Source organism: Eleginops maclovinus, chromosome 16, assembly GCF_036324505.1.
Source record: "Eleginops maclovinus isolate JMC-PN-2008 ecotype Puerto Natales chromosome 16, JC_Emac_rtc_rv5, whole genome shotgun sequence".
In the NCBI taxonomy this organism is placed as follows: Eukaryota; Metazoa; Chordata; class Actinopteri; order Perciformes; family Eleginopidae; genus Eleginops; species Eleginops maclovinus.
Genome location: NC_086364.1, coordinates 8,109,191 through 8,137,064, shown reverse-complemented (window position 1 = coordinate 8,137,064; position 27,874 = coordinate 8,109,191). Strand labels below are relative to the sequence as shown.

The following is a 27,874-nucleotide window of genomic DNA, read 5'->3' as shown; positions in this document are numbered from 1 at the left end:
GAAGAACAAGCCGTCATGGTACTGTCTGATAGATTTTTGAGCCGGCTAACGTTATTTTTGTTCAAATTGTATATTTTAGGCTAACCACGACCCGTTTTATTGGAACGAATAACATAGCGAGTCACTTTTAATTAAATAAGTATGCCAAATAATGTTAATTCATTGTCAATAATGGGTTTGACACCGTCAAGCTTGCTAAAGTTGCTAACAACCACATATGTAGCTTTAGCGGCATTTGTTGTCGTTAGCCTAGCAGTTTTTGTACAGTGTTTAATAATGGATGTATTTGGAGTGTGCAGTTTAGTCTTTAACTTTAGTGTTGTTTTCCTTGCCAAGACCGCATTTTGTGCGATTTGGGGTCGTTAAAGTCTAATTGATGTTAACTAAAAGTTACGTTACTTCAGCTAACGTTATAAAGCTTAATCGTTCTTACGTTTGCTAATCTTGTGTTCCTTGATGTTTTTCTCACACGCAGAATCCTTCAAGCTAAGTAATGTCACCCGCTTGACCTGCAGTGCATCTGGCTTTGATTTGAACCTGTTGGTCAAGATGAATCGTGCAAAGCCAACAACTCTCAGGCGCCCCAATGCTGCAAAACCATCAGGTACTCGAGTCCCATATTTAATGTTACTCTACACATATTACTTATTTTTTCACAATGGGATTTTTTCCTCGTACACTACTTCTAGTCTGCACGAGCCTAATGGCACTATATTGTATATGCTGTACATATTGTAAATCCCCCTTAGGCTAATATGTTATATTATGATGTAGGGCTCTTCAAAACATCTTGCAGGAGGCAGATAAAAACAGCATCATATTTGAGGTAGCTAGCATCTTATAAGAGTGCCTCATAGATGGTAAATGAAGTGATGCTAGCTATGGCTTATTTAGCATTTAAGTTATCAGCTAGCTATCTACTAGATGAATACAACTGTATGTGATATTTGCAATTTAAACATAAAATAAATATATAACCCCATAATATCATCAAACCTTACTTCACTTTGTGTAGTCCGCAGGCTCTAATGTGTGGCTTCAATAGTCTTGTGCTTTGGGCTCAAAAGTGTGGTCCAGTCTTCTAGAAATCATATGTGCATGTGATGGAGGAATGCACAGTGCCTGTAGGGGGTGTGGTCTCAATAGCCATGCAGTAAGCAATGTGCATGTGATTGAGGAATAGCATGGATATATTTGAATGGCATCTGTTTGTTTTAGTAAAGATTATGCTAAAATGTACTTTCCCCAACTATGTTTAAGTTCCCTATGATGAGCCAACCTTCAATTTTGAAGATTCATAGTTTATTCCCGTTTATTCCCTTAAATTCCTGTTAATTCCCATGGAAAGTTTCCATCTTTGAAAATTCCCGGAATTTTGCAACCCTAATTGCAATATTGTTCAAACATATCATGATGTTTTATTTTTTCCCTAATGCTCATCCCTGCCTGACTTTGACATCTGCTTTTCCCAGGTCACCCTCCACCAGGAGACTTCATTGCTCTGGGATCGAAGAACCAGGGTGGAGACCCTAAACCCCCTGCTGTCCTGCTGAAGCCGGCATCCACAAGTTTACCTGCTGACCGTAAGAGAGACACTTCCTCCGCTCTGCCCTCTGCAGGTCTATCCGGCCTCACAAAGCGTCCTAAACTATCCACCACCCCCCCAGTCAGTGCTCTGGGACGACTCGCTGATGTCGCTTCTGTGGACAAGAGGGCGATATCACCCTCAATAAAGGAGCCATCAGTGGTGCCAATTGAAGGTACTTTTACTTAAGCCTCAGAAATTGGAACAAAATGTATACTAAACTATAAAAGAAGCAAAGAAAGTTTAAACTCTATTCTTTTTTTTGTATTGTAGTGTCACCAGCTCTGCTGCTGGATGAGATTGAGGCTGCAGAGTCTGAGGGTAATGATGACCGCATCGAGGGACTGTTGTGTGGAGCGGTCAAACAGCTCAAGCTGAACCGAGCCAAGCCTGACATTACGCTGTACCTCAGTCTCATGTTCCTGGCCAAAATCAAGCCTAACGTTTTTGCTACTGAAGGAATTATTGAGGTAAGATTTCTCACTGATACTGTGTTAGTCTCACAAAAAAACAGCCCCCTAAAGTTTGCCCCGCAGATGTTGAAATTTTAATTTCCAACTGTCCCACCTTTATCTCAGGCCTTGTGCAGCCTCCTGCGTCGAGATGCTTCGATCAACTTTAAAGCCAAGGGGAACAGCCTGGTGTCTGTTCTTGCTTCCAATCTGCTGATGGCAGCCTACGAAGAAGATGAGAACTGGCCAGAGATCTTTGTAAAAGTGAGAATCTCCCAAACACTTGAAACTTTTAATAAATTAGTTTTATGTTAGCCATTTTGTGCAGTTAATCTAAAATGTCATTTCAGGTGTACATTGAGGACTCCCTGGGGGAGAGAATCTGGGTGGACAGCTCTCACTGCAAGACTTTTGTGGACAACATCCAGACTGCTTTTGGGACAAAGATGCCCCCTAAGAGTATGCTGCTGCAGGCTGAAACCGGACGCTCAGCTGGAGATCTCAGTGCAGGTACCCTGAGAAAACGCACTGGCTGGTTTGGTTGATGCAGTGAACAACTGGCATAATTAAGCTGCTCTTTTTTTACTTTGTGTCTTTAGGTAGCAGCCCTCATCCCTCAACCCCTGATGAGGACGACTGCCAGACCGAACTGCTGATAGCTGAGGAGAAACTCAGCCCTGAGGATGAAGGGCTGATCATGCCGAGGTACGAAAACAATTGTCAAACTTTTGGGTGTAGATACAATTCCACAATTATATTTAATATGATTAATATTACATAATATTTTATGAATTTATTACAACTTATTTTTGAAGAAAATGTACTAATGTCCTGTACCATTTTGTCTCTGTCTTCCCCTCTGGTGTTCTTTAGGTATGAAGAACTGTCAGAGAGCGTGGAGGACTACGTGCTGGAGGTCCTGAAGGATCAGTTGAACCGCAGGCAGCCGATGGACAACGTGTCCCGAAACCTGCTTCGTCTGCTCACTGCCACCTGTGGCTACAAAGAGGCACGACTCATGGCTGTTCAGAGGCTGGAGATGTGGCTGCAGAACCCAAAGGTGGGTAACACATCCTGAATAAACCAGTTGTTTTGCTCAATAATCCAGTATCTTATTGGCAGTATTATATGTCTGCCACCTGTAGTGAAATACTTCATTTGGGGACCTAAATACACAGTTAAATTAAAGGACCAAATCTGTGTAATTTCTTTTGTTTATGTGAAATCATGCAGATGGATGTCGTTTACTATAATTAATAAAGCTCTTTTATTTTACTTATGTGTGTGCACAGCTGACTCGCCCTGCCCAGGACCTCCTCATGTCTCTGTGCATGAACTGCATCACCCAGGGAGCGGATGACATGGAGGTGATCTCCAACCTGATCAAGATCCGACTCAAACCGAAAGTCCTCCTCAACCACTACATGCTGTGTGTCAGGTCTGCATACTCTTGTTTTTACTTATAACTTGTTGTTACACACAGTGACTCAAGCCCCTTTCCCACTGCACAATTATTCAAATTATTAGATACAAAACATAAAATGTATATGCTTTCCTCAAAGCCACCACACTCCGTTGACAGATACTTTTTCGTTACTGATTGTTGTAAAACACTCAAATAAAACTAATGACAAGTGTCTTTTAGTCTTCTCAATATTCCAACAATCACTAACTCTAGGGTTGAGAGTTTTAAAGAGCCACTGAATAAGTAACATATATATAAAAAAAGGAGTAACCACTCTAACATTTCCACTGTTTACTGAACTAGCTTTGTGGAACACCAGGAAACAATTAAAAGTAGAAAATTGGTCTTTTGCCTATTTTTAGCACTTTTTCCAAAGTTCAAAAAATCTCCACATACAACTCTGAAAACAAATTAAGCGATGCAATTCATAAATCTCAATCTCTACATGTATAGCAGCCATTCCATTCCAGTGTCTGTTGAATTCCAGCACAGAGAAATGTTGTCAGTAGTTTATAGAATTAAAATAATGTTTATTTTTACTCAAACGCATACCCATAAATAGTAAATCCGGAGTAACTGATTGTCTTGCAGTGGTCTCTTAATTTCTTCCAGAGCTTTATGTGCTTCTTTTCGTGGAAAAAGTGAATTTACTAATTGATGGTTTTTTTCCAGGGAGCTGCTCAATGCTAACAGAGACAACCTGGCCACGATGGTGAAGCTGGTGATCTTCAACGAGCTGTCCAACGCCAGGAACCCGAACAACATGCAAGTCCTGCACACAGTGCTGCAGCACAGCCCAGAGCAGGCTCCAAAGGTGACTGGAAATGTTTATATTGTTGGAACATGCAGCATTTGGAAATGGTTTTAATTGTGTTATAAGTCTTCAGCATCTGTTTTATATTCAATAGTTTTCTCTAAATCAACATTCCCCTTGTCTTCCATTGTGTCTGCAGTTCCTAGCGTTGGTGTTCCAGGACCTGCTCACCAATAAGGATGATTACCTGCGCGCCTCCCGAGCCTTGCTGAGAGAGATCATCAAACAGACCAAGCATGAGATTAACTTTGGGGCCTTTTGCTTCGGATTAATGCAGGAGAGAAAGGAGACTACCTATTTGGAAATGGAATTCAAAGTATGCGTTCTTAAAGTAATATAACCTTTACTCTTCATGCATTAACTCTGAAGCTGATAATGACCTTTGTCTCTCCCACAGGAGCGCTTTGTTATCCAGGTGACTGATTTACTGACTGTCTCCATGATGCTGGGCATCACGGCTCAGGTCAAAGAATCTGGCCTTGCGTGGGACAAAGGGGAGAAGAAGAGTGAGTGCTGCATATTTGTTTTTATGCTGCGTACACTAACCAAGGTTCAAGGGTTTTCATTATCAAATGCACAGTAGCTACAGCGTAGTTATGGCAATGAAAATCAATGCAGCGTATTATAAAAGGACACAACACAAAATAATAAAATAAAGGTAAACAAAATAGTGCAAAATGAAACAGAGTAGTTTCAATTAGAGTTAGACCAGTCTATAAATAGTGCAGATGAGGTATAAACATGTCAGAAAAATAAATAAACTCAATAACCTCAAATTTGCATGGAATGTTGAAAGTGATCAAGTGTATGCAGGATTCTATGTACATGTAAATAGTAGTTAAATATACAATAACAGGATGTAAGATTAAAGATTAGATATTGTACAGTGAAGTACAATTAAATACTGTTTGATCTACTCACTAACTCTACTAACTTTTTGCACTTATTTCAATTGATTATTTTTAAATGGAGTTTTGTTTAGTTCTTAATATAACCTCAGTGGTTAACACAAGCAAAATAGATTTTCACATTCTTGTTTGACATAAGGAGGTAAAAAGTATACATTTTTCAAACTTGATGTCACAAAAATGGCGGTTGCTACCAATTAGCTAAATGAGACTGCACAGGTTTTCAAAAACAAACACCTGTCCGCCTTTAGCTCGTGGTGTTGACGTGAACTAATGACACTGTGGTGTAGTTTGTTTATAGCATGAGCTGTTCACTGTTGGCGATTGCCCTGCACTTCAAAAAGTTATTTTGCCTGATAAAACATGTTAGTATCATTAACTATTGTTTGCCACAGAGCTTAATTCTGCAATAACCCAAATTCCAAGTGGTTTTGTCAAAGGAACAAGGGTGATGCTAACCTCAGGGATGGGTTTTATCAATAGGTCATCCCTGCTCTTTATGCTGGATTAGCTTTGTCTTTAACACATATCTGTTTGTTTCAGATCTGGAGAGCCTGAGGGCGTTTCAGAATCAGATAGCTTCCATCCAGAGGGACGCTGTGTGGTGGCTCCACACCGTGGTTCCCACCATCAGCAAAACTGGTGCAAAAGACTACGTCCACTGGTCAGTAACTCTATGCGCTGATGTGATTAGTGTTTAAACTACACAAGCTTATCATATTTCTTGCTGCTTTATATGAGACTTCTCTCTGTCCGTCCGCAGCCTCCACAAAGTGCTGTTCACAGAGCAACCTGAGACATATTACAAGTGGGACAACTGGCCTCCAGAGGGTGACAGAAAGTGAGTTTTCCCCCAGTATTTAAAGGATTCTTATGCATTAGTTACATTTCACTTCTGGTATACAAATAAAGTGTTATTGGTTTGATTTAAAAACAATATTTCTTCCACAGCTTCTTCCTGCGCCTCTGCTCCGAAGTGCCTCTGCTGGAGGACACACTGATGCGCATCCTGGTGATCGGGCTGTCACGTGACTTGCCGCTGGGCCCGGCAGATGCAATGGAGCTGGCAGATCACCTGGTTAAGAGGGCTGCTGGAAGTCAGTCTGATGGTGTGTGAAGATCCACTTAGGCTGTATCTGTTACAGTTCAAGCTGTGTGTTACATATTTGGACATTTGGTAAACACATGTGGCTCTGTTTAATGAGCAGCCAACTCAATTGTTTATAAAGGCCAACTCCCTATTAACATATTATCCTCACTAGTCAAAAAATGCATGTTAGGGAGGTAAGAATAAAAGAAATACGGTTTTGATCTTAATTGTTTTTGAATAATAGTTCTTATTTTATTATGTATTTTAAGTAGATTTGGAGGTCCTGAAGGTGGAGAGGATCCAGCTCATTGATGCCGTGCTGAATCTGTGTACATACCACCACCCGGAGAACATTCAGATGCCTGCAGGGTACTACAACTGTCTCATAAAAACATTTTGGGGTCATACAGTTTACAGTTTAAAATAACAAATCATTTCTATGTTTTAGTTACCAACCTCCCAACTTGGCCATATCTGCGCTGTATTGGAAGGCATGGCTGCTGCTGCTCGTGGTGGCAGCGTTTAATCCTCAGAAAATAGGTATAGCACGCCTTTTATGTTGTTGCATACATGCAAATAGCTATTTATAACTATTAAAAGTTGTTTATGAATACTATCTGATGTGTTTTTGCTTTAGGTCTGGCTGCGTGGGACGGCTACCCTACTCTGAAAATGCTCATGGAGATGGTCATGACAAAGTAGGTCAAGGTTGTCTTTTGTATAGAATAGTTCTGGATAATACTTTCAAACAACTCACACATCTCTCTCTGCTTCCACAGTAACTATACCTACCCTCCGTGCACCGTCGCCGACGAGGACACAAAGACGGAGATGATCAACAGGGAGCTGCAGATCTCCCAGAGAGAGAAACAGGAGATCCTGGCCTTTGAGAGCCACTTGGCAGCAGCCTCCACCAAACAGACCATCACAGAGAGCAACAGCTTGCTGCTGTCTCAGCTTACCAGCCTGGATCCACAGTAAGGGAGCAAGAGGAGTAGCTTTATGCACTTAGTTTATGGTATTCTTTAAGAAAAGGCCGTAGTAAACGTACCATCCTATTCTTTTTAGACAAGTCAAACTAGTTTCATTTTTACAGCCCAATATCACACGTTACACATTTTCCTTAAGAGGCTTTACAACATTTCAACATACAACAATCTTCACAAAAACACTTAAAAAAACTGGTAGGCAAGTTTATGTATATAGCACATTTCAACACAAGGCAATTCAAAGTGCTTTACAAAAATGAGAGCCATTAAGAGCATCAAAACAGGCATTAAAAACTGTCAAAGCAAAGAGAATAAAATAAACGTAAAACACAGGTTCATGAATGATACATAAATTCAAATAAAAGTTGCTTAAAAGCAGCGGCAAAAAGAAAAAGTCTTCAGGCTGGATTTAAAAGTAGTAAGTAGAAACTTCTGGAAGAGCCACACAAGGACACGTCTTGTTGAGTGGAGAAACACGCAATAGGTCTAGGAATAACCAACCGAGTAAAATTACAGAGTAGGGTGACCAATGTATACATAGAATGTTAGTATAAATTCAGAATAAGGATTCCAGAGGAATTTGAGCAGCGCCCAGACGTCTCTGAGCAGATAGAACCACCATTGAGCCTCACAACGTTACCTTTGGCATGTAAGCTGGAAAGAGGATGGGCTACACAAATGCAAAAAGAACCAAAACTGAAGAAGGAGACAAACAAAAACTGAAAAAAGAGTGCAGATGCTGAGATCTTGATCCAAAAATACAGCAGCCATAACCACGACAGCATGTTATTGTTGTCAGTCAATTTTGTAAGAAATCTGTAAGTCAATATAAGCACTTTAATTTTTCAGAATTGGTAAACAAGTGTTATTGCTGTGGCTTTAAGATGGACTTGTGTTTGTGTTCAGGGGTCCTCCTCGTCGACCTCCTCCTGCGATCCAGGAGCAGGTGAAAACCCTGAACCAGTCCCTGCGTCTGGGACATCTCCTCTGCCGCAGCCGCAACCCTGACTTCCTGCTCAACATCATCCAGAGACAGGTAAGGGACACACCACTGCACACTACAGACCTGCGCAAACTGTAACACATCTCTACAACTTATATTACAAAAAGTCTCGATGCCCGACTCAAAATATATTTTAAAGTAGGGATAAACAAGTTCTTAATTTGTGAAACAGAGATTAGAATCAAGGTCTATGTCCACGTCTTATAACTGTAGCACACTCTCCCCCCTCCCCAGGCTTCCTCTCAGTCCATGCCGTGGCTGGCTGATCTGGTTCAGTCCAGTGAGGGCTCTTTGGATGTGCTTCCAGTGCAGTGCCTGTGTGAATTCCTTCTGCATGATGCTGCAGATGACAGTCTGCCAATAGAGGATGACGAAGAGGGAGAGAGCAAAGAGCAGAAAGCCAAGAAGAGACAAGTATGTTGATGAGAACACCATACCGTACTGTTGGAAGTCAGCAAATAGTGAAAAATGATCCTGTTTTCAAATTTTTTCTCTTTTATAAGTCTCAAAATAAACAAGCTACATGCTAAATTTAAACTTGTGCTTATTTATTCTAGTGTGCTGCTCATTACTCACTCTTAAATAATCCTGAATTCTTATCTGTCTTCCTGTTAGAGGCAGCAAAAGCAAAGGCAGCTGCTTGGACGGCTCCAGGATCTCTTGTTGGGTCCTAAGGCCGACGAGCAGACAACATGTGAAGTGCTGGACTACTTCCTGCGCCGCCTAAGCTCTTCTCAGGTGGCATCCAGAGTCCTAGCCATGAAGGTACTGTAGTGGATCCGAATGAGAACCGCTCCAGAAGCATTGTGTTACTGATCAACAACATTTGTGATTACATGATATTTCTGTGCGTAGGGTTTGTCGTTGGTGCTGAGTGAAGGAGGCTTGAAAGATGGAGATGAGCGGGATCAGCCCATGGAAGAAGACTCTGCTGATGCTGAGCTATTGCCAGGATACCAGTGGCTGCTACAGGACCTCCCAAAGCTGCCCTTGTTCGACAGTGTCAGAGGCATGACGTCCACCGCCCTACAGCAGGTCCGTGATAAATCTAAACCTTTAAGAAAGATATCATAATAATGGAGTTTGACGGGTGTCTTGTCTGTCTGCTTCCTTTTTAAGGCTATTCATATGGAGACGGATCCACAGACCATCAGTGCCTATCTCATCTACCTGTCCCAGCATGCACCAGTGGAGGAGCAGGCTTCTCATAATGATTTGGCTCTGGTAATCACGACGAGTTGCTTAAATCCATTGCATCACATCCTGATTGTGTAAAGAGATGGACCTGACATTTTTTAATAGGAACCCATCCAGAGTTTCAAGATGCAGACAGGAGTATCGTCACAGCAGCTATCTTCTGTAGACAGGAACATTTTTGCGAAAGTAAAACACATTTAAATAACTAAAAACAAGGAACATCTAAAAAAATCAATACTTGTTGAAGCATACTCTATATTTAGAATAATTTCAATGCTTTCCTGTGCTGCAAGAAAGCCCTATTTGACACAAAATTGAAACGTTTGAAATGTCACTTAGATTACCGTCTGAATCTGCCTTATTTGTGTGTGTGACTTTGGTGAATCAAAACTACCTTTCTTTGCTTTAATGGAGCAGTACTGACATGAATCATCTGATCCTCAAACACTCTCTTCAGGACGTCGCCCGGCTCATTGTGGAGCGGTCCACCATCATGAACAGCCTGTTCTCCAAGCATTCCTGCAGACCTGAGTCCAACGCTGTGCTCAGTGCCTTCCTCACCATCTTCTCCACTTACATCAGGAGGATGAGGAAGACCAAAGAGGGCGAGGATCTCTACAGCTGGGTGGGCGTTAGCAAGAGTTTAGTTACTGACTGAACCACAACATCATTATTGCTATACATCATAAACATTAAGGGCCTATTGTCCTGCATTTCTCTGTGATTATTAATTCATCTTTACACTGAGTGCAAGAAAAATGTATCCTAGTTATCGATTAAAATGCAGAATATTCTAGATGATTGTTTTGTCAGTCTAAAACCCACTTTAATAAGAAGGGAAAAGGCTCCTGACAGGTTATGATCTGCATATGGTAACATTTCTGCATGAAAAATGACCTAAAATATTACTTATATCCCCCTATAGTCTGTCACCTATACCTGAGGCTCTAATCCCAGTTTGATGTCTCTAGGCAGACTACATTGGGGTGACAACATGTGTTTGACAAATGTTCTATCTTCAGTCAGAGTCACAGGACCAGGTGTTTCTGCGTTGGACTACAGGAGAGACCGCTACCATGCACATACTTGTTGTCCATGCCATGGTCATCCTGCTGACCCTGGGGCCACCCAAAGGTAGTCGTGTTCAGTTAGCCATTTATCGCTTGCAATGTTAAATGAGCTGTGCTAATGTGTTACCATTGTGCGTTTTACAGGAGAGAGTGACTTCTACGCTCTTTTGGACATTTGGTTTCCCGACAAGAAACCCCTCCCCACTGCCTTCCTGGTTGACACCTCAGAGGAAGCCCTTCTGCTGCCTGATTGGTTGAAGCTGAGGATGATCCGATCAGAAGTTTCTCAATTGGTTGATGCAGGTACAACTTGCCATAGTGGAAATAAAAGGTGTTGTAAATAAATGAGTTCTTTCTCACAAAACAATACATGTCCCTCCCTCAGCTCTACACGACCTGGAGCCTCAGCAGCTTCTGTTGTTTGTGCAGTCCTTTGGCATCCCTGTCTCCAGCATGAGTAAGCTGCTGCAGTACTTGGACCAGGCTGTCTCTCATGACACTCCGACGCTGGAGGAGAACATCATGGACAAGCGTAAGAGTGATGCAGATATCCCACTTTGAAAATTGATCAAGATTTAAGATATTAAAGATGTATCTTCTTGTATTTGTCCTGCAATAGACTACATGGCCCACCTGGTTGAAGTGCAGCATGAGCGAGGGGCCACTGGGGGGCACACTTTCCATTCATTACTAAGCTCGGCTCTTCCTCCAGACAGAGGTTGGTGAATTCCAAATGATGTGTATGTGCTCTTTAAGGTTATATTTTACAACATTGAGGGAAGTTTAAACTGATACTCGTATTAAAGGTAGTTTTACTTACAATATAAATGTGTTAAACAAAGTGACTGACCACGCTCCTCCTGATAGATGCTGCGGAAACAAGTAAGGCCAAAGTTACCGTGGAAACGCCCCACAGCTCTGTGAAGATGAGAGCAGCCAGTCAGCTTCCTGCAGTCGGGCCTGATGACGATCTCACTGGCATGCTGCTTCAGGTGGGATCTACGAGCTTATTCTCATTTGAGAGTTTTGGATGAAATGTGCATAAAACACAATTTTCGGGGCTAAATATCTGTTGTTGTTGTTGTTGTTGTTGTTGTTGTTTAAATACACACTATAGCCAAATTGTATTCCCATGATTTCTCCCCAGCTGTTGAGTCACCTGCATGCCAAACTGACCTGTTTCTGTTTCCTTTGCTTCTAAAGATATTCCCTTTGAAAGCGGACCCTCGCTGGCACGGCCCCCCCCCCAGCCAGCTCTCCCTGGCCTTGCAGCAGGCCCTCGCTAAAGAGCTGATGCGGGTCAAGCAGGGCCAAATCCAGCAGGGTGGCCTGGCTTTCCGGCTCCTACAGGCCATTGCAGCGCTGCTCACCTCTGCTCATGCAGGGCCTATTGTCCTCTCGATGCACCACAGCCAGGCCCTCTCCTGCCCCCTCATGCGCCAACTGCACCTCTACCAGGTAAGGCTTGCTTACTATCAGCTCATAATTCCATTTTCAGTAATAAAACTTTGGATTATAAGACTTTTTTTCTTGTTTCTTCCAGCGACTCGTGTCCCAGGACTTGGGTTTCTCCTCCCTGTTCCTCAAGGTCATTCTGGAGATGTTGATCTGGTTGGAAAACCCAACTGCGGAGGGGGGGGCCCTAAAGAGTCTGCTCAAATCCTTCGCTGGTCAGAACTCAAACAAACAGAGGAACAATGATGGTGAGCCCCTCAACACTTAATCTGTCAAAAATGTTTGTATATAATCATTGAGTGACACATGTCTCTGCCCTGCAGTGCGGACAACTTTCCTCCAACTATCTGAGGCCCTGGTATATCGCAGAGATATTGAAGGGCCCCTGAGAGCCGTGATTGCGATGCTGAAAGCTGGAGACAGATGTAACGCAGAAGCGGAGCTCATTGGGAAAGGTATTAGTCTTTTAACTAATCATCATATTGAGTGATTCCAACGTTTGTGAAATAATGAATGGCTTTAACTAGAGTTAATTTATCACAGTGTTGAAAAATGGTTTGTTGATGTTTGAGGTGAAACCTTTTTTAGTTTTTCTTTTTTTTTAGTAAAGATGTCAACAGTTTTGAATATTTTTTAACCTCTTAACTTAAATATATTCATTATTGGGTTTTTTGTACAGGAAATGTTCCAAAGTTCCCTTTTTTCCCCTGTATTGTTTTATAAAGTAGACATTAAACATACAAAATAAACTTTGACAAACAAAAAGTGCTTTTACAATTAATAAAAATAATGAATAAAAAGCCGAATTGGAGAGAAAAGCAGTCGCTGTTTTCCACTAATGTTATTATTTGATATCCCAGGTGAATGTGACCAGAATCTATTGTTTGACTTTACTTGCATACAGATGCATAATGGCCGGTCCACACTCATCATGTTTTTATAAAATGTGTGTTTTCCAGTGTTACAGGGTCTGATGGAGGTGAGGTCGCCGTATTTGGAGGAGCTGCTGTCTCTGTTGATGACTGTTGGTACACAGAACGGGACGGCCGGCCCTGTTGCCATGGTGATCTCCTTGCTGCTTCAGGAGAGTGAGGAGCAAGCGGTGAAACAGGAAGTGGATTCTAACAAGTGAGCACGGCATATTCTATTTCTCGCTCAAGTCAGGCAAGCAACAGTGATATCTGACAGGACTAAATGCCAAACATGGCTGCCTGGGACAGAAAACATAGCAGGAAGAGCGCTTGCTGTCCTTGTGCTCAGAAAAAATTGCTACTGGATTTGGTTTGGAAAGGTTTAATTGGTTTTGCAGCTTTACAGATTCAGGAGCTGTGAAAATCAAAGAACACTCCAAGGTCTCGTCCAAGCAGTTCAAGTAGAGGGAGATAGAGATTTCATTGTCTTGCTTGTGTCAGTTTACTAATGTATATAGCATTTGGTATTCAGACAGCTTTCATATGGCAAATTCAATGGCAAAAGGTTACATTTGTTAGTTGAACCAATACGTTGGGAAATCAGGCATACGATCTTTAGCTCAGCTCTATTCTGGATATAGGAGGGATGATACAGGGTTTTAATGCAGGTCAGGATAAAAAATCATTCACATTAAGTTGATTGTGCTTAATTTCCTTCTTCAGGATATTTGTGAAAATCCTTTTATAGTGACTCAAAAAACTGTACAGGTGGCTGCTGTAGTAGAGGGGTGGAAAACACTGCCTTATTCATCAAAAATACTTTATTTAACAGACTCATGCAATTGTTCAATTTCTGTAATGTATACAAGGGACCTTATTCATTCTTATTTAGATCTATTAGGTCAGTGGTTCTCAAAGTGGGGTCCCCGGAAAGTTTTCAGATTCATAAATTTAAATTATCATGATATCATTTTTTTTTTTTACAAAAGGCTTCATAGTTCAACAAATAATATTTAATTTTTTTAATCTAAAATAGTTGATAGATTACGTTCTAATCTAACAAATCTATACATTTAAAAATCAAGCACGTCACCCGTTACCATGGAAACAACAATAACGTCAGTCAGAGAGCTCCGCTGCTAGCATCATAGAGGTATAACACGGCTAGCATACTACGAAGATGGACAGATTTTTAAAACGACCGGTTACGGCTACAAATGAAGTAAATGAAAAACAAAAAACTAAGTTAAGGAAATACGATGAGGAGTACCTCCAATATGGATTTATTGAAGTGGAAGGGAAACCGAAATGTCTGATATGCCTGCAGTGTCTTGCCAATGAGGTGATGAAGCCTGCCAAATTGAAGAGGTACCTAAGCCAAGCATCCAGATTATGTAAAAAAAGACCGGGCTTTTTTTGAGAGGAAGGGCGCGGACTACCGCCAGCAACAACAACGGATGGTTAATGTAACGTCTGTTTCTGCTGAAGTGCAGCGGGCCTCCTACCTGGTAGCGCAGAGGATTGCTAAGGCGCGAAAGCCCCACACAATAGCGGAGGAACTGCTGCTCCCTGCTGCGGTGGATCTGTGTGAGGTGATGGTGGGGAAAGATGTGGCTGCCAAATTGAGAAGTGTACCTCTATGAAATGACACCATTAGGCGACGAATTGAGGACATGTCTGCTGATATCAAATCACAACTGCTGGAAAGAATGAGAGGGTCTAAATTTGCGGTTCAATTGGATGAGTCCACTGATGTGTCCGGCTCTGCGCAGCTCACCGCGCTGGTTCGCTACCCGCGGGAAGGAAGGATTCAGGAAGATTTTTAATTTTGTCAAGAGTTGACGGGGTGGGCAACAGGTGAGGAGATTCTCAATGTTATAGATATAGTGGGGCAAAAAAGTATTTAGTCAGCCACCAATTGTGCAAGTTCTCCCATTTAAAAAGATGAGAGAGGCCTGTAATTTTTATCATAGGTATACCTCAACTATGAGAGACAGAATGAGAAAACAAAATCCAGGAAATCACATTGTAGGATTTTTAATGAATTTATGAACAAAAGTTCATCTCAATACTTTGTTATATACCCTTTGTTGGCAATGACAGAGGTCAAACCTTTTCTGTAAGTCTTCACAAGGTTTTCACACACTGTTGCTGGTATTTTGGCCCATTCCTCCGTGCAGATCTCCTCTAAAGCAGTGATGTTTTGGGGCTGTCGCTGGGTAACACGGACTTTCAACTCCCTCCAAAGATTTTCTATGGGGTTGAGATCTGGAGACTGGCTAGGCCACTCCAGGACCTTGAAATGCTTCTTACGAAGCCACTCCTTCGTTGCCCTGGCGGTGTGTTTGGGATCATTGTCATGCTGAAAGACCCAGCCACGCTTCATCTTCAGTGCCCTTGCTGATGGAAGGAGGTTTTCACTCAAAATCTCACGATACATGGCCCCATTCATTCTTCCTTTACACGGATCAGTCCTGGTCCCTTTGCAGAAAAACAGCCCCAAAGCATGATGTTTCCACCCCCATGCTTCACAGTAGGTATGGTGTTCTTTGGATGCAACTCTGCATTCTTTCTCCTCCAAACACGACGAGTTGAGTTTTTACCAAAAAGTTCTATTTTGGTTTCATCTGACCATATGACATTCTCCCAATCCTCTTCTGGATCATCCAAACGCCCTCTAGCAAACTTCAGACGGGCCTGGACATGTACTGGCTTAAGCAGGGGGACACGTCTGGAACTGCAGGATTTAAGTCCCTGGCGGCGTAGTGTGTTACTGATGGTAGCCTCTGTTACTTTGGTCCCAGCTCTCTGCAGGTCATTCACTAGGTCCCCCCGTGTGGTTCTGGGATTTTTGCTCACCGTTCTTGTGATCATTTTGACCCCACGGGGTGAGATCTTGTGTGGAGCCCCAGATCGAGGGAGATTAGCAGTGGTCTTGTATGTCTTCCATTTTCTAATAATTGCTCCCACAGTTGATTTCTTCACACCAAGCTGCTTACCTATTGCAGATTCAGTTTTCCCAGCCTGGTGCTGGTCTACAATTTTGTCTCTGGTCTCCTTTGACAGCTCTTTGGTCTTGGCCATAGTGGAGTTTGGAGTATGACTGTTTGAGGTTGTGGACAGGTGTCTTTTATACTGATAACGAGTTCAAAAAGGTGCCATTAATACAGGTAACGAGTGGAGGACAGAGGAGCCTCTTAAAGAAGAAGTTACAGGTCTGTGAGAGCCAGAAATCTTGCTTGTTTGTAGGTGACCAAATACTTATTTTACCGAGGAATTTACCAATTAATTCATTAAAAATCCTACAATGTGATTTCCTGGATTGTTTCCCCCATTCTGTCTCTCATAGTTGAGGTATACCTATGATAAAAATTACAGGCCTCTCTCATCTTTTTAAATGGGAGAACTTGCACAATTGGTGGCTGACTAAATACTTTTTTGCTCCACTGTATGTTCATGGAGACTGGCAATGTGAGTTGGGAGAATTGCATTGCAATTTGCACAGATGGTGCAGCTGCCATGACCGGATGCAAGAGTGGGGTGGTTGCCAAGGAGCGCAATCCAATGATGAATAGCTACCCACTGCATGCTGCACAGGCAGGCTCTGGCGTCAAAATCATTGAGTCCTGAGCTACACTCCGTTCTCAGCACGGTGGTATCTGTGGTCAACCACATCAAGTGTAAACCACTGCAGTCCCGTTTATTCGGCTAGCTCTGCAGGGAGATAGGCGCAGGACAGGACACCCTTGCTGTTCCATTCAGAGGTGCGTTGGCTCTCCTGTGGAAAAGTGCTACAGCGGGTGTACGAACTGTGCTCAGAGCGGTATGAGTTCATCCAGAATGACAAGCCAACCACTGCAGCGCTCTTCTCGGACCCCGAATGGATCGCACAGCTCGCCTACCTCGCAGATCTGTTCAACTTCTTAAACAATCTCAGTTTGTCCGTTCAAGGTAGATATGCCTTTATCCTGGAGGTAAGCGACAAAATCAAGGCATTGCGTGCCAAAACAGCGATCTGGAGAAGGCGGGTGCAAAATGGCATTACAGAGATGTTCCCCCAACTCAGAGTTTTTGGACACAAACCAAATACCAGCTGAGATTGTGAAAAATACAATCGGTTTGCATCTTGCGTCCCTTGGTGACTATTTCAATGACTATTTCACTGACATTGACACCAATGCCTGGGACTGGGTGCGTGACCCCTTCGTTGCCCATACATCAGTGCGGGGTCTCAGTGGAAAAGCAGAGGAGGAGCTGCTGGACCTGGCATGCGACGGGACGCTGAGAATCCGGTTCGGCCAAGGGGGGCATGTGGACTTTTGGCCTTCGGTTGAACAGGACTATCCAGAAATCGCTGCTGTTGCCATGCGGGTGTTGCTCCCCTTTCCAACCATATACCTGTGCGAGTCATCATTCTCAGCGCCGACCTCCATGAAGACCAAGTACAGGGCTCGGATGGAAGTGGAGTAAGACCTACGGGTATGCCTCTCATCAACTTCTCCAAGGATGGAGAAGTTGTGCACCGATAGACGGGCTCATCTCTCTCTCTCTCTCTCTCTCTCTCTCTCTCTCTCTCTCTCTCTGTCTCTCTCTCTCTCTCTCTCTCTGTGTGTCTACACCACCATGCCTAACCTCTTTGGATTTAATCAAGAAACATTAACCCTGTATAATGTTAACCAAAACTGTAAAATTATGTTATATTAGTAAAAACATATTATTGGGAATCGCGAGAATTTTCAGAGCATCCCCGTAACCATGGTAACTCACTCTCACTCCTGCCTGGTGTGCATGGCGCGAAAGGAGAGGGAGAGACGGAAATGTCAGATATGTTGCATTTATTGATTTAGTTTGATATGTGTGTCTTCACTTGCAGAGAGAAGCAATCAGCTTCATGGACTGCCTTGCATCACTCCAATAGTGTCCAGAGCTGGCTGCCATTACAAGTAGTGGTTTGGGATTGCAGCAATGCAGTTTCAGTTTCAGTTGTAATTTACTTGATATATGTTGCAATGCAGGCATGTGTTCAATTGTTTATAGCCTGCATTTATTTTGTGATTAGATTTTTATAAATCATTTACTTTGAACTAAAAGTGAAACACTTGATGTGTGTGTGTGTGTGTGTGTGTGTGTGTGTGTGTGTGTGTGTGTGTGTGTGTGTGTGTGTGTGTGTGTGTGTGTGTGTGTGTGTGTGTGTGTGTGTGTGTGTGTGTGTGTGTGTGTGTGTGTGTGTGTGTGTGTGTGTGTGTGTGTGTGTGTGTGTGTGTGTGTGTGTGTGTGTGTGTGTGTGTGTGTGTGTGTGTGTGTGTGTGTGTGTGTGTGTGTGTGTGTAGGTTCTGAAATGCACTTCAAATGATCACTTTCCTCTTGATTTCCCTTTGATGTTTTGTTTAGGTACAGTGTTACTTGCAGCTAATTGATTGATTGTTTTATGGGTATTCTGTGTTGAGCAAATATTTTGAATACATATCTAATATCTTTCTAATACTTTTCTCTTGTGTTGTTCTTTCACATAACTAAGACTATAGAAGTGTAAAGAATAGGCTACGTCAGATTATTCCAAGGGACATACATGTCAAGTCAAGTCAATTTTTATTTATATAGCCCAAAATCACAAATCAGAATGAGGGGGTCCTTGGTGTATTCTCTCTTGTAAGGGGTCCTTGGCTGAAAAACAATTGAGAACCTCTGTATTAGGTTACTTCTTTCACAAAGAAGGATTTGATGTGTGTCTTATGTATGATGTATTACAAATATAACAAAATGTTTAAGAACGGAATTCCAATTTGTTTTAAAAGCATATGTTGATGATTGTGAGACACTATTACTTTGGCCAGTATAATCAGAATTACATTTTTTATATCGTCCAAAGCCTAATTCTAGATTGGGTTTTTATTAGGAAATGAAATATGTGTTCAGTCACATCTGACTCCATAGAGGTAACCTTCCAGTTTCGCTTTTTGCCAGCAGCTCCGAAGTGACAAAGTCTGGATTGAGCTCTGGGCTGCTGGTTGATTGGCTGGAGCATCTCGACCCTGAGGTCACCTCCTTGTGTCCAGACCTTCAACAGAAGTTGCTGTTCGCCCTCAACAGGGTAAGATAAGCCTCGCCTGCAGATGATGCTCTCCCCTGTATTATCACACTGGACTAAGTGTTTGCTCGGCGTTCCTGATTCATGCTTTCTCACTTTTTCAGGCTCGAGGAACCCCTGCCTACAGACCTTATCTCTTGGCTTTGCTTACACATCAGTCAAACTGGTCCACGCTCCTTCAGTGTATCGGCTCTCTTCTCAGCAAACGCAGGGACTACAAGTACGGACATTTCTTTAAACGGGCCCTATTGTGCTTTATTTAGGTTCTCCCTCTCCTGTTGTGTGTGATAAAGATTTTTGTGCTTGTAAATGGTCTGCAAAGGCTAAAATCCCCCCCCCCCTGCCTGAACGCCTTGATTGTAGTCCTTTGTTTACTTCCGCAACAGAGTGACATTTCCACATACAACTCGTGCTTTTATTGGCTAGAGCTCCAAAACATTGTATGTGATAGGCTAAGGGGCGGGACATCTCTAAGGGGTTGAAGATCACAACAGAGCTGGCCAGCTAGCCAATCAGAGCAGACTGGGCTCTGGTTTCAGACGGAGGGTGTGAAGAGGTGCGGCAGCACAGGCAGTATGAGAAAATAAAGAGCTTTTTGAACATTAGCATGTTAACTTAGAGGCACAAAATACAATTATGAAACCTGAACATGTGCATAATAGGGCCCCTATCAGCAACTGTTTTTTTTATTGAGTTATTAGGATTTTTTATATTCTTACAGAGAGCTTATCCTTAGTGTCTGTGTAACGCTTTTCAGGCTTGACCCATCATCCGCGCTGGATTTCCTGTGGGCATGCAGCCACATCCCGCGTATCTGGCAAGGACGTGACCAGAAGATCCCTCAAGTAAGATCGGAAGCCAACACACCAAGTTATTTTACACTTTTTTTCCCCCCCGCATTTCCAACGAGTCAGAGAGAGTTCACTCACAGATGGATTCTTCTTTTTTATCTCATCAGAAGAAAACAGAGAAGTTTGTGCTGCGGCTCAGTTCTGAGGAGCTCATCAGCCTGGTGGACCTGATCCTGTCAGAGTCGGAGCTGAACACTCGCGACTCACCCCACGATGACAAAAGCAGCTTGAACCAAGCCTCCTGCTCCCTCATCCAATCCAGGCTGCCCCTCCTACACTCCTACTGCAGCGGAGAGCTAGAAAACATCAAGAAGGTCTCCGAGTACCTCATTAACTGCACCAAGAAATGGGAGGACAGGTAAGGTGTATAGTCATTGTTTCAATGCTGATCTTTTAGTCATACATTTTAAACTATATTTAGAGACGCGTATGCTCATCACATTTTGTCAGCCTCACCAAAGTGCTTAGCTCATACATTTGGACATATTGTTTTGTTCTTTCTAATTAGCCCAAACACAGAAAGTCCCTTTTTCTCCGGTGCTGATAAACTTGGGGTAAATCGCACTAGATTTTCCTTCCCGCTGCAGATGAACTTTTCAGACATCCTCTGTCAGCCACAATGCTGCGGACCAGGGAAAACTCGATAATTAGGTCTATTGGTGTGAAATTAAAAGCAGCAGAAGTCGTCTGTACTGTGATCTCTTTAAAAGCTCAGCGTATTATAATGAAGCCGAGAGGATTAAGGCTGAAGCTCTAAACTTGCCTGTGTTGTGAATTCCTGCTCTGACTTAGCTGTCAGAGATCAGGGTGCAACTCTTTGTGGAGGCAAACCCTCCTTTCATGAATATGTCTCTGGTTATTAAACCACTTTAATGAGGAAACTTTGGCCAAGGTCAAGCAAAATTAGCTTCCGAATTACAGTATTTTAAGTACAGCTAAGCTGTCTGTTAAAAACTGTTGCTTGCGGCAACATAGCAGGATAAAAACATGTTGAAAGTAGAGGGTTTTGGCCTTGTATTGAATAAACACTTGAGTCGATGTTGAGCATTCTTCTTGGGAAACCTCACTGTCAGATAAGCTGCTGTTTATTCCAATTACACACCAACTACTGAACAACAGGCACACTCTTTACTCTTGGTCAAGGTCGTTGTGATTTGCTTAATTCATAGCGTGTATTACACACTTCATTTAGTATAGAGTACATCTTCTGAGCCCGGCAAGAGCCTTAAAGGATTTTATAAAACCACAGAGACTTCAAGGCAAATGCCCCAGAATTACATTACACTATTCATGTGCCTAGTTTGTGTTAGTGTACAGTAATTATTCTCGCTTGTAGACATAAGTAATAGAAAAATGCTTTATCGTGCTCTTATCTGCGATCTCAGATCAGCTCTGCTCATAATCCAACAAGAGAGATGGAGAAAGTGAATCTGACAAAAATCAAAGGTAGTTTTCAGTGATACCAGGAACACAGTTTGCTTTATAATGCCAGTCCCACCACAGAGCCAAGCTCAGTTGAGTTTGAATGCCTTGAAAAGCATTGTATTGCTGCAAAAAATTGGCCAACCAGTGACTGTCAAATAAAAAAGAATATCTTCAAGCCGCACAACTCAATAAAATTAGGGATTACAGTTTAGATTTCTGTGTAACTACACTTTTAGCTTTACCATAGAGCCAATTATAAAATGCATTTCCCCTTATGTGACTGACTCATTCCTGTAGTTGGTTTCCCCGTTCACCTTTTGGTTTATTTTCTCTTTCAGTGCGATGAGTAAGCGGTGCCAGAACTTGCTGCTGCAGATTTATCTCCACTTCCCCGAGGTCATCCAGCACGTCACTCTGCCTGAAGGCACCTTCAGCAGCGGGGGGGCTGCAGACGGCAGCAGCTGCAAGGTAAACATGTGTAACTTGTTAAATAGAAAACAAGTCATTTTAAGAGATTTTCTTGTGACATTTTAATTTGCTGCCCTTTCTCGATTGCATACCAATGTGTGTGGTCATTGTACTTGTGAATATAAAAGGGATGTCCTACTTTACATGGACCAGATGCCCTTTGTGTTGTGTACATATCTCGGGCCATATTCACAAACATTTAGAGAAAATCCTAGAGTGAGAATTTTAGAAGTTGTTCCCCTTAAGATTTATAGTGAATAACTTTTAATAATCTGGTAAAATTCGTAGAAAATGTCATTTTTTAAAAGAGGTTTCTTACCATTTAGCTTTATGAAGAAAAAAAAAACTGCCCTTGGTTAGATGTATTATGAATTTCCTTCATACATTTAGAAATTCAAGAGGAAAAGCAGCAGATAGACTAAAATATCCCATAGCTCATCGCAAAAAAGGTCATGACACGTGACCTCCAGCCTTCACCATGCTCCATTGGCTGCACTCTCCTCTGTACTCCACAGGATGATAATGCAAGTAATGACAGTCTTTTTGAATAAAAAATCACTGTCATTGCCATAAGAATTACCAAAAAGTCATTGTAAATTCATCAAAGTGTGGTCTATACTTATTGAATGTGCTTTTCCCAGCTTGATGTCCTGGTGCATCGCCTGGTGATACTGCTTGCTGATGTCGGAGACTCGAAGTCTGTTGAAGGCCGCGTGTCAGACGCCAACCTCGCATGCAGGAAGCTGGCGGTGTCTCATCCAGTCCTTCTCCTCAGGTGAATAAAAACTCTGTGCTGTATTTTGGATTTAGTCCACAAATACAGCGACTGTGACACTGTTCTTCTTTCATTTTTTCCCCCAGACACCTGCCTATGATTGCAAGCCTCTTACACGGTCGCATTCACCTGAACTTCCAAGAGTTTAGGCAACAAAACCACATGACGTTCTTTAGCAATGTGCTGGCCATCCTGGAGCTGCTGCAGCCGCTGGTGTTCCACAGCGAACACCAGAGGGCGCTTCAGGACTGCGCTCTGTCCTTTATGAAGGTTCTTCGGGTAGGAGGCTCACACACTCAGATCAGACCTAATCACTTATTTTAATAAGCTACAAATCAGAAGTTTACTATCTCCATGTCTGTGCATTTTTCCTCCTGTAGAACTTCCAGAGGACTCGTTCCCCGCTGGTCTTCATCAACAAGTTCTTGCAGTTCACACAGAAATACATTACCCACGATGCATCAGCCGCCATCCCCTACTTACAGAAGCACTCTGACATCTTGCAGTAAGTTTATCCTGCCAGATATGTCTCTTTAAATGATACAATTTTGCCATCTGTAATACGTTTACTGTATTTACAGCAGAAAGGGCTTGATTGAGATTCTGTTTTGCTGTTTCTCCTGCCAGGGTTCTGTGTGCAGAAAACCCAGACCTGGTTCAGCTGAAGTCTCTGCTGGCTGGACTCACTCTGCCGGTCAGGAGGTCTTCATCAGAGGTCGACCCAGAGGAGAGAGATGGTGAGCACAGGAGGATCAGTTGAAGTTGTTACAGAGGCCACATATATCTAAAGCAGTTCAAAGATATTACCTTTTGTTTTCTGTCTTATTACTTGGTGATACTTCCTGTATTTATCCGTAGGACCATATGATTTGAGTTCCTAAATGTCGTTAAGCTATAATTTCAATACGGACTCTTTTAATTGAAAAATGTCAGTGTGATGAGCCTACTTAAGCCTCTAGCGACTGTTCGTTGAGTGTTTTGTTGCTACGGTAGAGTCAATAAAGGCTCAAAACGCCATATTTGTTCTGATGTTAAAGACCTTGAAATCTGGTACGGCATACTCTGGGCTAGAACGTTGATATTTTTAGATCACATGAATAATAACGCAATATATCAACTATAAATTAAATATTAAATACATTTGTATAAATAAGGTTTAACATCTTGTTTAATTTAAGTTCATAAAAGAAATGACTTAATTGAGCTCCTTGTTTTCTTTTTGATACTATACTTAGGGCAAAGGGGACTACTATATGCCAAAAGACTGAAAATAGTTTGTAAAAACAAATTCAGTTTGAGCGATTAAAGATGTCTTCAGCTTTTAGCTTCATGGAAGCCCATATTTATGCCATACTAAGATGTCCATTGCAGGCACAAATTAAGTCTTAAAACCCGCTGTTCTGCCTTTTCTTGTAAACTTCAATTCTGTTAAATAATTGCTTTGGCTCTTCACCAGACGACGTGTCCGCTGGTTCCCTGCCTCTGGTCAACATATCTGCCTCCGTGTCTCTGAGTGCGTCTGACATGACGATGTACTTGAAGAAGATGTCGAGAGGAGAGGCAGTGGAGGGTAACCAATACACTGCTGCAGCAATTTTTCATGTATAAATCCCGTATCATAATGAGTAATACACTATTTCTTTCTGCATCTGCTATAGATGTGCTGGAAGTGTTGACAGAGGTGGATGAGAAGTCGAGGAGGAGCCCAGAGATCATCCAGTACTTCATCGTGAGTCATAATCAACATAAACACAAAAAAAAGGTCAAGGGGAAAAGCTGACAGTTTGTAACACATCCTTCACCACCTTTGTGTTTGCAGAATGATCTGCAGAGACTCATGACGTCCTCGGAGGATTTGTGTCGGAATATGGCCTTCAGTCTGGCTCTGCGCTGCATCCAGAACAATCCCTGGTAAATTAACAGCACTTCAGGACTATTTCTACAGAGAACATGCTACAACGAACAGGAAACGTGTCACAAAAATATATGGTTTTTTTAATTCTTTAGGAGCTAGGAAAAAAAGTAAACCAAATAACTTTAAACATAACTTTGTACAATGCAGGTCAAATCAGGAAGCAGATAATGTATGTAATATGGTGATCAGGGGTACAACAAAAATATCTTGTGTATTCCAGGCTCTTGGAAGCTGATATAGTCCTTTTAAGATCTGATTGAGGGCTACATGAATTCTGCGTATTGTATTGTACAGCTCCTTTAGAGTTAGCTTTTTCTCAGCAATGGCAAAACACCTAACAAAATAATAGTTATAGTCCTATCCAAGTGTTCACTTTTAACAAAATACACTTATTTTGAGGAAAAATAAAGTAACTGAGCTATAAAAAAAAAAATTACCTGTATTTTTGTTTTCACAGTAAGTTATTTTGTTTTTCAATTATATTTCAGTATATTGTGATTTCCACAAATAGAGTTTACTCTCTAATTTGTTTTCCTCCTGTTTAACAGCATGCCTTCCCTTAACCGCTCTGTTCTTTTTCACCTCCGCTGAAGAGGCATGGTGTTGTTGCTTATTTCAATTGTAATTACCATCTGTAATTTATGTATTGTTATTTTTGTTGTCTTGTTTAAACTTTTTAAGGCTTTGTGTTATTTTTTCTATATTTCATCTATTAATGAGGTATTGTACGTCTCTTCTTCAGTTTGTTGCCCTATGCACCAAAAAACATTTTCTAAGAGGGAATGTGGGGAAATAATGGTTTAGGTACAGATTTTTGACAATCACTCAATCTTTATTCCATCTGTCAGCCTACTTTTATGGGTTGCTATGTACTTTTCACTCTGTAATAATGTATGTTTCTCTGCTGTAGCCTGGCGACAGACTTCCTGCCAACCTTCATGTACTGTATGGGCAGCGGTAACTTCGACGTAGTGCAGACGGCCCTGAGGAATCTTCCAGAATATGTCCTCCTCTGTCAGGGTAAGAGCATACTATAAATGAAACAGCCACTCCTCTGCCTGCTTTTTTTTTTATGGTCACCTGACCACATATTTCTTAGTAAAACAAAGCGTTTACACGAAGCATGCACAAAGTCGCTGTCAGTCACGCGTCCATGTGATTTTTCTTCACAGAACACGCAGACATCTTGCTCCACAAGGCATTTTTGGTGGGGATCTACGGGCAAATCGACACCAGTTCCATGATCGCAGAGTCAATGAAGGTCCTTCACATGGAATCCACAACCTAACAACACAAATCCCACAACAACAACACACCATGTTCAAAATGTTGTCATTCATTTTCTGCATTCCAGGGCTAGATTTCTTTTAATGTCTTTAGTTCAAACATTGGTGAAATGAGCTAATGGCTACGTCTGTGGCTCTTCATTGCTACAGATTAAAGGATCCATCAGTGATCTGGTAGCTAACAGTCAGATAATAACGCCTAATAATCTTACTAAGATGTAATTCATTTAATCATTTTAATTTGGTGACGTCAAAGAATGCATTACACCTCCCTCTAACTGAGCTGAAAAATGAAATAATTCAAATGATCTATTTACCAATTATCATCAAAGATAACTAGGATTGGAATATTAGTAGGTGATGTTATTATATAATCAGTTAAAGAAAACATGGTATATCATAAATTAATGTTGCAGTAAAATAATACATGTTATTATATTGCAGTTGTTAAAAAAACACAGATATTAATTAAATCATCACTTTTTATTGCCTTTTCCCACATTTCTTGGGAGATGTTGCACTTTGCAGTTAATAAATAACAGCCATCAATTATTACCAGATGCAGAACTTAATGTTTATTTAGAAAATGGCACACTATATTTGGCTTCATATTTTTATTAGTTTGAATATGAAATGTCAACATTATTGTATGATTAAAAAGGAACATGCTTTATATGTCGTTGTTTTTAATTAACTATAAAATCTATACCTCATGTCCCCCAACCACTGCAGTTACTTTAAAATAGCAATATTGCAAAAAATGTTTCAAGCTTTTTTCATTTGACTTTTCTTACTATTAAGAATAGCAGCCAAAAGGACACAATGTGCCGATGCCTGAATACAATGTTCATTCTTTCTGTTACCTGAACATCATCTATGAGCCACCGTGATTTCAACTGAAATAAAATACCTTTTGGAGTATGCCTTTTTCTTATTTTAAATCCCACTTTACCCAGTAGAAAGAGAATAGTGTAACATATTTCAGCTATAAACTGCTCAAATTCAGGGTTTCAATGAAGACATGTTATCACTATTCAGCTGGAAAGAAGTTTAATTTAGAAATTGTAAAAACAAATCTCACAAGAACCAATTATTACCTCTCAGAATAATATTTTAGCGCCTCGAACTAAATGGAAAGGGGGGAAAAAACGTTTATGGCTCCTCATTTAATTCCAATCATTTCTGAATCCTGATGAAAGTGGAAACGGCTGTCATAGGTACGCTTTCTCTTCATTGCCGTGTAACAGACAAATTAATGTAGTGATGCACATGCTGTGATGGAAACCATTTTGCCATGAAAGTGTGAGTTGTTTTGCCCGGTGCCACTGACTTCATCTGAAAACCTCTTGATGGAGTCAAAGGGATAAGCTAAACAACGTGTAGGCATGCGGGTAAACTAGGAAAGTGGTCGTCCCCATTGATAGCAAATTAACCATGGTGGTAATTGTTCAATCACACAGAACAAAGTGAGCTTTGAAGACGTCATGTGGGTAGAGCATTTCACAGGCCAGACTGCTGCTGGTGTTTTGTTACAAAGAGGACATGAAGATGTATCCACAGCATGGTTAGGGATCCTCAGTGAGGGTGAGACGTGCCCACACTGGTGGGTCACTGGAATCTGTCATTCAGAACTAACAGGCATTCAGATGGCTGGCAGAAAGTAATGCAGTGTTTTCTTTTAAATATGTAACACAGTATCTAAGAATGTAGGTCAAAGTACTCTAAACTAAACCCACTTTCTTTTTATCTATTTGGGCAACAGCATAGCCGCGGAAAAAATCAAGAGACCACTCCAAATGTTTCTTAAATCTTTATCTCTACATGTATGGCAGCCATTCCAGTGTGTGTGTTGAATTCCAACACAGAGAAAAAATGCCAGTAGTTTATAGAATACAATAAAAAATAAAATAAAACAATAATTTAACTCAAAAGACGTACCTATAAAAATAAAACAAGAGAAGCTGATAATGCTGAAGTGGTCTCTTAATTTTGTCCGCAGCTGTATATACAAAGGCTGAGTTATTGCAACATTTTTGTATAGAATTCAAACCCAATAAATTGGAAATACATTATATAATGTGCCTTTGTCTTCTGAACCCTCAGGATGCCTCTAAGTCTCCTTTAATC

The 27,874-nt window shown here is 41.5% G+C and overlaps 1 protein-coding gene across 5 annotated transcripts; it reads left to right on the top strand.

Moving 5' to 3' along the window:
- On the top strand, positions 1–26,668 carry ints1 (integrator complex subunit 1). 5 transcript variants are annotated; one of them, XM_063904492.1, is made up of 48 exons: positions 1–18; positions 476–604; positions 1,473–1,760; positions 1,859–2,055; positions 2,164–2,301; positions 2,388–2,547; positions 2,637–2,742; positions 2,911–3,097; positions 3,330–3,475; positions 4,175–4,316; positions 4,456–4,632; positions 4,714–4,822; positions 5,768–5,888; positions 5,988–6,065; positions 6,176–6,333; positions 6,587–6,683; positions 6,763–6,854; positions 6,952–7,012; positions 7,094–7,291; positions 8,210–8,339; positions 8,541–8,720; positions 8,922–9,071; positions 9,162–9,341; positions 9,426–9,530; positions 9,961–10,128; positions 10,526–10,637; positions 10,718–10,876; positions 10,959–11,105; positions 11,193–11,291; positions 11,441–11,565; positions 11,777–12,031; positions 12,117–12,276; positions 12,352–12,483; positions 12,988–13,156; positions 18,907–19,030; positions 19,132–19,247; positions 19,785–19,872; positions 19,986–20,236; positions 21,642–21,771; positions 22,413–22,546; positions 22,633–22,825; positions 22,927–23,051; positions 23,174–23,283; positions 24,003–24,116; positions 24,205–24,275; positions 24,366–24,457; positions 25,372–25,481; positions 25,634–26,668. In XM_063904492.1, exons 2-48 carry the CDS (start codon positions 550–552, stop codon positions 25,747–25,749), a joined length of 6,555 nt encoding a protein of 2,184 aa, XP_063760562.1. In that variant the 5' UTR covers positions 1–18; positions 476–549; the 3' UTR covers positions 25,750–26,668. The 5 variants fall into 5 exon arrangements, with proteins under 5 accessions (XP_063760562.1, XP_063760560.1, XP_063760561.1 ...); XM_063904490.1 differs by having other exon boundaries at positions 18,904–19,030; XM_063904491.1 differs by having other exon boundaries at positions 6,584–6,683.
- Positions 26,669–27,874: the final 1,206 nt, after the last annotated feature.